The sequence below is a fragment of the Pelobates fuscus genome, chromosome 3 (assembly GCF_036172605.1).
Source record: "Pelobates fuscus isolate aPelFus1 chromosome 3, aPelFus1.pri, whole genome shotgun sequence".
NCBI classification, from domain to species: Eukaryota; Metazoa; Chordata; class Amphibia; order Anura; family Pelobatidae; genus Pelobates; species Pelobates fuscus.
This window is the reverse complement of record NC_086319.1, coordinates 223052356-223063676: the sequence shown is the minus strand read 5'-3', so window position 1 is coordinate 223063676 and position 11321 is coordinate 223052356. Positions and strand designations below refer to the sequence as shown.

At 41.1% G+C, this 11321-nt stretch overlaps 1 protein-coding gene across 2 annotated transcripts in view; it reads left to right on the top strand.

Moving 5' to 3' along the window:
- Window positions 1-949: 949 nt before the first annotated feature.
- LHFPL3 (LHFPL tetraspan subfamily member 3) overlaps window positions 950-11321 on the top strand; it is a 74000-nt gene continuing 63628 nt past the window's right edge. For both annotated transcript variants that reach the window (XM_063445440.1, XM_063445439.1), the window contains exon 1: window positions 950-1856. In XM_063445440.1, coding sequence (XP_063301510.1) covers window positions 1433-1856 — 424 coding nt within the window. In that variant the 5' untranslated portion in view covers window positions 950-1432. The remainder of the gene's footprint in view (window positions 1857-11321) is intronic.

Below are 11321 nucleotides of genomic sequence, written 5' to 3'. Positions count from 1 at the left end.
TTATCCTATAAAACACTGTATAACAGAAGTTTAAGGAATAAGTTTATCCTACAGCTAAAGTTCTACTAATCACATAGGATTTATATGCTGACAGCAGCCCCACCACACTGCAATGTGTTCACACATAGCCCAGTTTATATTTTGTACAGGGATCCGTTGACTATGCAACTATGAGCATGGCTCGTATCAGTCTTAGCTGTCCATGTGACATGGACACATCTAATCCTGAGTACCAGAAGACGAACTGTATTGACTTGCAGAAGCTATTCAATCTGGGGGAAAAAATACTTTGAAAATTTAAAGATCAATATTGCTGGAATTGGAGCAATAAGCAAGAGTATTTAAGGGAGAACTTTTTTTCCCCAGGGTTTCTAATATTATGTTTATGTGTAGATATGTTTTTCCCATTTGTTTGTGGGAACTGGACATCTCCATCTTAGCCCCCTGTCAATCATTAAAATAATACTTTGAGCTTTTCTGCCATTGAAGTTTGTGGGAGACTTGAACCTGAAACAATGTTTTCCTCCTCCTTGGAGTTATGTTCCCTAGCAGTGCCTAAACGCAACTGGAGCGTGATATTGCCGCTAAATATTTAATATACATTTTAACAGAAAATGGAGCATAATGTGAAAAAAAAAAATTGACACGGTTTTTCTTAATTCAGTGGCATAATTTCCACAAAATGACACTTTCATTGTACATGGCTGCAGTACACTACAATTTGCCTCTTTAAACACAATACAAATAAAAAAAAATGTTTTTGATACCAGCATATTATTCGTATTGTATGTATTAAATGGTATATATGCTGGGAAGCTGTATCTGCACTGGGAGCTGATTGGTAGGAGAGCACAGTGGTCCTGGTGTACATGTTTTTACCAATCAGACCCAGAGCCATCCTCCCAGCACGCTAATAATAACATTATAATAGCACCGTCCTTCTATTTATGGACAGCGCCACATCACACCTCCTCCTCGCACTTCCCGCGCCCTGATACACAGCATGCGGTGAACACCGGCAGCTCCCACACAGGACGGTTTAGGGGGGTGGATGCACAGACGGGCGGACCCAGATCGCTTGGTATCATCCTTCTGTCATTTCTACAGTCTGCGGCCGGTGGGAGCCAGCCTGTGCCCCCCTCCCATCCCGTGCCCGGTGGTTCAGTCCGCCCTGACACATTGAGATGCAGAGCTGCAGCGGGTCGCAGTGACCGTTCAGGGTCGGAGCGGGCGGTCGGTCGGTCGGTCAGTCGGTTGCGGGCGGGTACCGGAGTGACCGTGACGGCGGCTTTCAGAGGGGGCACCTCAATGACGCGGCGCAGCCCGGGAGCGGACCCCTTCCCTTCAGCGCGGCCGTGATTGTGTCTGGGTTCGCCGCCCACCGTTAGCCCCGTCTCCCCAGCTGTGTGTGTGTGAGCGGCTGCCGGTCGGGATGCCGGAGGGTGACCTCGCCATGCTGTCCCCGCAGGAGGCGGCCAAGATCTACCACGCCAACTACATCCGGAACTCGCGGGCCATCGGGGTGCTGTGGGCGATCTTCACCATCTTGTTCGCCATCGTCAACATCGTGTGCTTCATCCAGCCGTACTGGATCGGGGACGGGGTGGACACCCCCCAGGCGGGCTACTTCGGCCTCTTCCACTACTGCATCGGCAGCGGCTTCAACAAGGAGCTCACCTGCACCGGCAGCTTCACGGACTTCTCGTCCATCCCCTCGGGAGCCTTCAAAGCCGCCTCGTTCTTCATCGGCCTGTCCATGACGCTCATCATCTCCTGCATCGTGTCCTTCGTGCTCTTCTTCTTCTGCAACACGGCCACGGTGTACAAGATCTGCGCCTGGATGCAGCTCTCCTCCGGTGAGTGCAGACCGGCTGGGGGCGAGTTGGGGTCCCATTGTTGTACCAGCCCGGCCGCTGGGACATCCCTGTGTGGGTCAGAATGCCTTTGGGATGCTCCCACAGTCACTTACATCACAGGGAACTCACACAGTAAAAAGCACATAACAGCTGTATGAAAGACCCCAGTTTAAGGCAGAGCTGACCCCCTGCACCCTAGAGAGGACAGAGAGAAGTCATGTTTTGTCTAAATGTTGCTTCTTCAGTTGGTAGTTGGGCTGGAATGCTGCCTGTCATTGCAAGTGTAAAATATTCCATTGTGGAATGTTGAGATTGACTGGTGATGTCTTTTATTCATGTAATATTTTTCGTTATATTGTCCTCAGCTCCCCAGTATTAAAAAAAGAAAGAGAAAAAAAACTTAATGACAAAACTCAGAATTTGTTATGATCCATCATGGACTCAAAACCCTTTATGGTCCATCTTGATATTGTTCACAGTAAGGAGTCTTCATAGTGTAAATTTTGCAACACAACCAAATTTAAGATTTTTTTTCTAATGGGAAGAGGCATGTGGTTACATATAACTAGGATATAATAATGATACAAAGAAAAGTGTTAATGACTGGTGGTCAGAAATGTTGTAATTTTTTATAAGGCATAATCTGTTTTTCACCTACCACATCCACAAAAACTAAGCTAGATACTATTGTAAATGGTGCCACTCTGTTAGTTTACATCACAACACAACCACTCAATAGTCTGCATTTATTCCAAAAAAGAATACACTGAAGAGTGCAGGTGGTAGCCAAATTGGAATTGCGAAGTAATGTTAGGATACCTAATGCGGTGTTGCCCCTCCCACTTAAAAGTTCCAAAGGTTTTGGCTGATTGTCTAATTATCTTTTAGGTGACCTTTGGAATAAGGATAAAGTTATTTTTTATTCTTGTGATACATTTAAAAATCTATTTTCTAGTCTAGAAGCTTTGTTCTGTTCTGGAATTTATTTTTAAAATTGATGATTTTGGAAATGCAGTTCTATAAACAGTTCAAGGCCATCTTTACTCCTTGATACATCCATTTTTGTCAGGGTTTATAAAAACAATTAGATTGAAATGAAGTCAATCAGAATGGCATGTATGTTGCATTTGATAAGTAATGGTTCGTGTATTTGCATTTTTTTGTGCGATGATGCTCAGACTGCACATTTGTCTAAAAAACAAGCCTTTGTTTTGACTATTTATTGATGCTATCTAAAAAGTGATATTTTTCTTCCTCAAGTTTTTGCAGAGATTTCCATTTTAGAAGACCACCAAATTGATAGCGGATTAAACATTCTGCCACTCTTTTGTCAGAAAAAAGTGGCGGAAATATTCATAAATCTGTTGCGAAAAAAAGTGGCACATATTCAGAAAGGATGATTAGGGTGCAACAAAAAGCAGCAGGTGAAAAATTAAACAGATTTAGTAAACTGCACCAAAATGTATTGAAAATTAGATGGAAAGGTGCCAGCAACATGTTGATAAATCTCCCCATGTTTGTGTTTTGTAATGTGAGTGATTCTGTGAGTGCATTACGTTCACTGTAGAAGAAACAAATTGGACAGATTTTCAAACTATTTGCAAAAGGTTAGACGGCACCTGTAGCTTTCAGTTATTTTCAGCTTTTTTCACGTATTTTGTTTATAGAAAATTAGATGCCTCCTGTATCTGCATTGCGCGTATTAAACTTTATTGAGAATTATTGAACATTGGTCCATGTGATGAATACATGTCTGTGTACTCACTATTTTTTCTATTCATTCGAATAGGATTGGCTTAGAGATCTCAGCCAGTATGTGATTAGAAGAGACATCACTGCAGGAGAGATACATCAATACTTATTAGCACTGTTATTAAGGGTTTACATTTACTTATAACTGGACAGTGCTACCTGATAATATGCAGATTTCACATACTTCCAGAGGAAATAAGTCAGTTAATCAATTCAGTGAAATTGTGTTGAAAAGCACTATTCATGTACCTCCTAACAGCATGTGAATCTTATAGCAGATATTATGGAAAACATGGCTGATGTTTTTCCTTGTGCTTATATTTTGTGCATCATAGCTCAGCTAAAAAACATTAAGAACAGGCATATAACATGTCTGGTGATATGGACATGACACAGGAAACAACTCCTAATATGGTTTGTCATATTACTGGAAGCATTTTACATGTTTACTGTTACAACATCACTTAAACCTTCACAGGTCAGGAGCTCATGATCCACTTCACCTCTATTATAAAGATCTCATCTCTTGCCAGATTATGACATGCACCATGTTTTTCTTTCTCATTAAGTAGAATTTAAGTTCCTTAATGTCTTTCTAGGTATAGGAGGTAAATTGTATCTGTCTACAGACATCTCTGTTTCAGCTAGTTAAGTAGCAACAGTGGCTAATCAACATCAAACATCGCTGGCAGCGATAACTTTCACCCTAGTGGGAACAGAGTACTGTTATACTTATTAGTATGGTTATATTTAACTGGCTATAGATGCCACAGAATTGTGCAGTGTGAAAAGTATACATATTTGTAAAATAGATTGTGTGGAGACCGCCTTCTAAGAAAATAAAATTCAACCCCCAAAATGTGGGTATTTTTTCGATGCACATATCTCATTAAAACTTTGTAGGAAGCGACAGTGATGTTTGTTACTAAACCTTTTTAAAGCAATACTATCACAAAAACACTAACGGTTTTAAGATAATTCTACAAAAATCTGAGTCTAAAAGGACAGCAAGCCAATCGTTTTTTTAGGTGGCAGGGATAAAAATTATTGTGATTGCATGATTCCCACAATTTTCTTTGTACTATAAGGACTTTCTGAGGCAAAGAGCATGTACGGTAATTGCTTGCTCTAACCCTTACTGCAATGTGGACACTCTCTTAGTTTATCCAACAGGTGACTGTTTTTGGCACAAATTAGAACACAACCAATATAGAGATTGCATTGGGCATATGTGCACACTCAGTTTAAATACAAGTTTGCAGTCACACATTTTACATGTAAATTTGAAATATTATCATCTAATGGCAGGTTCATTCAACAAAAAAAACAAGAAACAATATCAAGACTGAAGCACTTCCATAATTCTTCACTTCTATGTTTTTCAGCAGCTAAAGTCCATCTACCATTTTGATTGGAGAACAAAACCTGTGTTATTAGCTAGGCATACAGCTTAGTAAAATAAGGTATACTTTACTAAATGAAAATCATCATAAGCTTCGATATAAAATGGATGTCTTGATTGCATCTTGAACAGATTTAGAATTATGAATGGGGCAGCATGTAAATGCAATTGAAAAGATTTTACCCACAGTTTTATATTTATTTGGCACTCTCCTTGTAGCGATACCAAACTTATTTTTTCTCCCAGACTGGACTCAAACTCTTTCATGAACTTCCGTCAGAACATTCTCTTCCACTCAGAGAATTGTAACTTATTTACCGATTAAACACATACTTGCATTTCACACAAAAAAAATCCTAGATGTGGAACGTTCCCGGTTCCATAAATTAAAGGATCACTATAGTGTCAGGAACACAAACATGTATTCCTGACCCTTTAGTGTTTAACCCACCATTTAGGTTACTTGCCCCCGTTAGCATTCCTATAAAAGTTTAAAACTTACCTTATTTCCAGCACTGGCTCCGCTCCCTTAAATCAGTGCATCTCTATGAGGAAAATTCTGCGTCTCCATGCAGAGCGTGGGGACGCTGAACGGCAGGGCTGCTTACTGTGCAGCCATGAGCCAGGCTGCCTCTCCAGTGGCCATCTGAGGAGTGGCCAGTTGGAGATGTCCCTAGGGGCAATGTAAACACTGCCTTTTCTCTGAAAAGGCAGTGTTTGCATTAAAATGCCTGAAGGGAGCTTTTATACTCACCAGAACAACTACATTAACCCCTTACGGACCAAACGTCTGGAATAAAAGGGAATCATGACATGTCACACATGTCGTGTGTCCTTAAGGGGTTAAGCTGTAGTTGTTCTGGTGACTATAGTGTCCCTTTAAGCATAGGTATTCAGAGTCAACATAAGCCTCTGTCTCTTATTTACTTCTCCCTAGTACAGCTGCACACCCCGGGGAAACTGAAGTATATGCAAAGTTGGGAGCAAGAATTGGGGAAAACATTTCAAATGTTTTAAAGCTTTGTTACAGATCCAAGGTGTATTTTGGAATGTGTTACACTGAGGGACGAATCGTGAATACTAATGAGATGGTACATTGTCCATCAAAGACTAGTTCAAGTTTACAGAACATACAATTCATCCTAGTGGCAGTATAGTAGTGAGCTCAGCACTATAGCTCATATTTTCTTGCCCTGCTCACCCTTCCAGCCATACTGTGATCAAATGCAAACCTTGATCAGATCAGTAATCAAGGTGGTTGAGCTCCCCTAATTTTCCTAATACTATTTGTTGGAAATGTTCCCAGACAAATTGAAGGGGCCTTCAAAGAATCTAATTATGCACATTTTCATTTTGGCTAACTTGAGCATTGCTTCCGCTTGGAAAACGTATGATCACCATTATTTTTGTTTTGTTGTTGTTTTCCTATTGCACCATTCCTATCATTTGTATACTTTTTTTTTAATCCATTACATTGCAAAATAGAAAGATGAGGCGTGAGTGAGTAAACAGGCAGTGATTCTCCATGGTCATTAAGTATTAAAGCAATCGTGATATGCTTCACTGACCCCATGGATTTAAAAAAAATATCCATAAGTCCTGCTTTTTACCTTCTATAAAGAAAAGTAAATGGCTGTTCACAGCAACATTAACAACATTAGCCTGCTGGTTTATTCATCCACCAGCACAATATTTGGTCTAACATTTTAGGATTGTGGTTTCATTTAACCCTTTCAATATGTGCATGTTAAACAGTGTATGTTTCTTGCACTGAATTTTTATTCAGTGTGTGTTAAAATAAATGTAATCCGTGTAGGCAAGTTAGACGTAAGCATTGTTCATTAGAGCCCTGAATGTGCTTTTTATAATAAAGAAAGAGGCCGAGCATTCCAGAGTTGATGTTAATCATGGGGAGGGGATCAGCTATACTAATCATGCATATTTAAATGAAAATTGTCACGTGTGGGTTTTTTGCATTTTTTTCGGATACATCCCAGGTAAGCATATCCACTTGCTGTTTCCCCTATTTTTGGCTCTACACTGCAGTACTGCTATTTAGTGTGGGTATCTCATCTTTGTGATTTTTTTTTTTCCTGATCCTACAGGGTGAACTAAATGTTACGTGTTTTATGATATACTTCATGGTCGTCCATACTTTTTTGCTGAGTATATCCTTGCAGTGACTTGTGTTTTCGGATGTCGGATGTGTGACTAATTATCATATAAACTTTTATATGTGCTTCTTTAACCTCTGGATGAAGTTATATATTTAAAAGGTGTGCGTTCCACATTTTGTTTCGTTGTAGTAAAGAAGTTTAGATGCCCTTAAAGTTGCAATGCACTTTGAATTCTCACTTTAGTTTGTTAAGTAAATAAATAATCTTGTTAGAGTGATTACATTGGGTCTGTCTGCCTGTGATGAGTTATTGAAGATAGTTCATAAGTTAACAACCAGCATACATGGCTGTCAACAAGTGTGCTTGTGTGTAAACCAGCAATTTGTCAGCAGTTCTGTTATCGACATATATACATACTATATATAAATATACATTACTTATGACTGTGAAACATTCCATATAAGGGACACTATAGTCAACAACTACAGCTTATTGAATTTGTTCAGGTGAGGAGAACTATTACCTTCAGGCTTTTTGCTGTAGACACTGTCTTTTCAAAGAAAATGCAGTGTTTACATCACAGCCTAGTGATAACTTCACTGGCCACTCCTCAGATGGCTGTTAGAGATCCTTCCTGGGTCATGGCTGCCTAAAATGCATCCAAACATTCAGTATCTCCTCCCTCTGCATGCAGACACTGAACTTTCCTCATAGAGATTCATTTATTCAATTCATCTCTATGAGGAGGTGCTGATTGGCCACGGCTATGTTTGAATTGTGCTGGCTCTGCCCTAGATCTGCCTCCTTGTCAGTCTCAGCCAATCCTATGGGGAAGCATTGTGATTGGATCAGGCTACCACTTCTTCTGATGTCAGCAGGAAGTGGACAGGTCTAAAGGAAACAGGCACAAAGTATGCAGCTGCAGACTTGAATACAAGTAAGATTTACTATATTTAGGGAGGCATGAGGGGACCAGGGTGGCTAGATGGTGGTTTTAGCCCTACAGGGTCAATAATACATGTTTGTGTTCCTGGCCCTATAGTGCTCCTTTAACTCCGACTCACTGCCCTAGAGTGACTGGATCTGCAGGTTTCAGGGCCTGGCAGGTTGTGTCTCTAGAGGTATTGCCAAAAAGAGGCGGCTGACTGAATTATGCCAGAGGTATCCACCTAATTTACTTGGGCATTTTGAGAATAATTAAAATTTTGAGGTTTTAATCAGTAATATGTAGGCTGCAGATGAATAAAGTCAGTGAAAAGGCTATGGATGCACTGTTATACTGCTTAAAATAAGTCTATTAAAGGACCAGTACTACTGCATATACAACAGTAAGCGTAATCTTTCCTGACCTATTAACAGGCTGTTCTGCCCTATCACTTCTCAGTATTTCATAAATCTTTATAAAGTACTCATGCTGACTGCGCTGGAATTTCATTAAACTTTCAACTGAATCCAAAGATACCATAACACAAAGTAGTGATTACTTTGTCTTATGGGCTAGCCTGAGTTTGACAAAAAGTTGAGCTCAGGTTTTGTCAAGTCCCAGCAGCGGTAACAATTGATGGCTGTAGGATTCAGGTTCCTTTATTGTCCTCAGTATTGTACTCTCGCGCATGTGTGAGACTACAGCAGGCAGATGAAGCGCCAGGTGCCAAATAACGTCTAAGAATATGTATAAGTAGATAGTGGTCAGTACAAATTATATGAAATCTGTACCTTCGAAAGGTTCTGTAAATCCCAGATCTGTAGTCTGGCAAACAGAGAATAGTAAAGAATATGGTTCAGCTCTCCTTTATAATAGCTGCAATTCTTTTATTGTGATAGATATATAAGTAAAGACAAAGCTTTTTAGATTCAGGCAACATCTCATTCATCACAAGACCTCAGTGTTATATTTTCACACTTGAGCATTTTGAAGGAGTGCTGAACCATATTTTTTCTACTGCGTGTAAAAAGAAGATGGCGACAGTTGGGAGGGACAGCTTCAGGTAAGTAAACCTGCCTTTTACTGCACTCCCCGGCCGATGGATGCTAACTAGTAGGGTCCAGTGTATTCTCTCAGTGAGCAAAATTGCAGTCATGGCAGGTTTAATCATTAAACTTTGAATTTTAGCGAATTAAAATTTGAATTACAAAATTAAGGGCCAAAATTTCTTGAAATCAAATAGTCACAGATTTTCCATTTTTGACTTAATTTTTCAATTTTAAGTTGTAATTTGTCGCTTAGTGAATAACCCTCTGAGTTGCCTTGATGTATATGGCATGTGTTAGTCATTTGTATTAGTCCAGATTAAATTTTCGTGACTGTACAACAGGTGGACTATCAGACAAGCATTTGCAACAAGACAAGTTGGACACACAGGAATTGAGGAAGTTGAGGGCCCTGCTCAAACAAGCTCCAACATTCTTACATTCTAGAGGGAGTGGGGTAAAGTAATCCAAGAGGTAAGGGTAGGATGTATTATTTATGGGGAAAAGTAGTTTACTAGAATAGTTTACCTTGAAGGGTTAGTTTTTTTTTGGTTGCACAGTTGCAGGAGAAGGAGCAGGGTAGTTTCCAAGGGTGGGGGAGGGAAAGCTATTAGCAGTTTAATTTATATGCTTTCCTAAAGGAGTATTTAATGATCTGTTTAAGAAATGGAGACTGGGTAAGATCTACCGAAGCATGGAAGGAGTTCCCTAGAAACAGCGCTGCGCTAGAGAAGTCTTGAAGCTTGACGTCAGAGGTGCGAGTACGAACGGATAATAGACACAGATCATTGGCAGAGTGTAGGGGCCTAGACAGGACATACTTGTGTATCAGTAAGAGTAGGTAGGAGCAAAACATTTGTAAGCAAGCCCCATAATTTTAAAGTGTGCCCTAAATCTTACGGAAAGCCAGTGTAAGGACCGAAAGAGGGGGAATGAAGTACAAACCGGTTTAGACACTCCAAGGTTCAGAAATGGCAAATTTATTGAAGCCCAATGTAACACAACGTTTCAACCTACACGGTCTTTGTCAAGCTTGACAAAGACCGTGTAGGTTGAAACGTTGTGTTACATTGGGCTTCCATAAATTTGCCATTTCTGAACCTTGGAGTGCCTAAACCGGTTTGTACTTCATGCTTACTGTTTCTAGGACCTGGTGCTTGGTCATGGTTTGGTTGCACCCTGGCTCAGAGTGATGGGATTGAGTGCAGTTCCGTATTGCTTGGTTTGACAGAGGGGAGAGGCATGGGAGGTGCGGGCGAACAGGAAGATTAGACTTGTCGCTGCGTTCATTATAGACTTTAATGGGGATACATAACACCACTGAGAAGTTGATTGCAGTAGTAAAGGTGAGAAATAGTGGCATGGGCTAGCACTTTAGCCAGAGATAGATAGAGGCGGGTGTGAGCGATGTTTTTGGGATTGAAGCGGGAGGATTTGGCGAGTGACAGAATATGAGGGGTGAAAGAAGGATTGGTGTCAAAGAGTACATCTAGGCAGCGGGCATGCGAGGTAAAGGTAATGGCAGTGCTATTACCGTATTTTTCACTCCATAAGGCGCACTCTTTTTCCCCTCATAAATGAAGGGAAATGTCTGTGCGTGTTATGGAGCAAATGTGAAGCTTTACTTATCTGTATCTTAAATTTCAGTTTCCGCCCGGAATGAAAGGAAGTGTGCACACTTACTTTCAGTCCGGCCGGAAACTGAAATTTAAGTTCCTGTACCGCGGTGCGCGCTGTTCTGCCGGCCCACGCTACAATACAGATAAGTAACTATGGGACAAGAGGAGGGGGGGACACTATGGGAGGGAATGATCACTATGGGACAAGGGGGTGGGGCACCAGGGGAGGGGGGAGAACACTATGGGATGAGGGGAGAACACAATGGGATGAGGGGAGAACACTATTGGACAAGGGGAGGGGGGGAAGAACACTGAGGGGAGGGTGGGAACACTATGTGATGAAGGGAGGAGAACACTATTGGACAAGGGGAGGGGGTTAAAGAACACTATTGGACAAGGGGGTTAAAGAACACTACTGGACAAGGGGAGGGGGGTTAAAGAACACTATTGGACAAGGGGAGGAGGGTTAAAGAACACTATGGGACAGGGGAGGGGGGGTTTAAAAATCACTATGGGACAGGGGAGGGGGGTTAAAGAACACTATGGGACAGGGGAGGGGGGTTAAAGAACACTATGGGACAGGGGAGGGGGGTTAAAGAACACT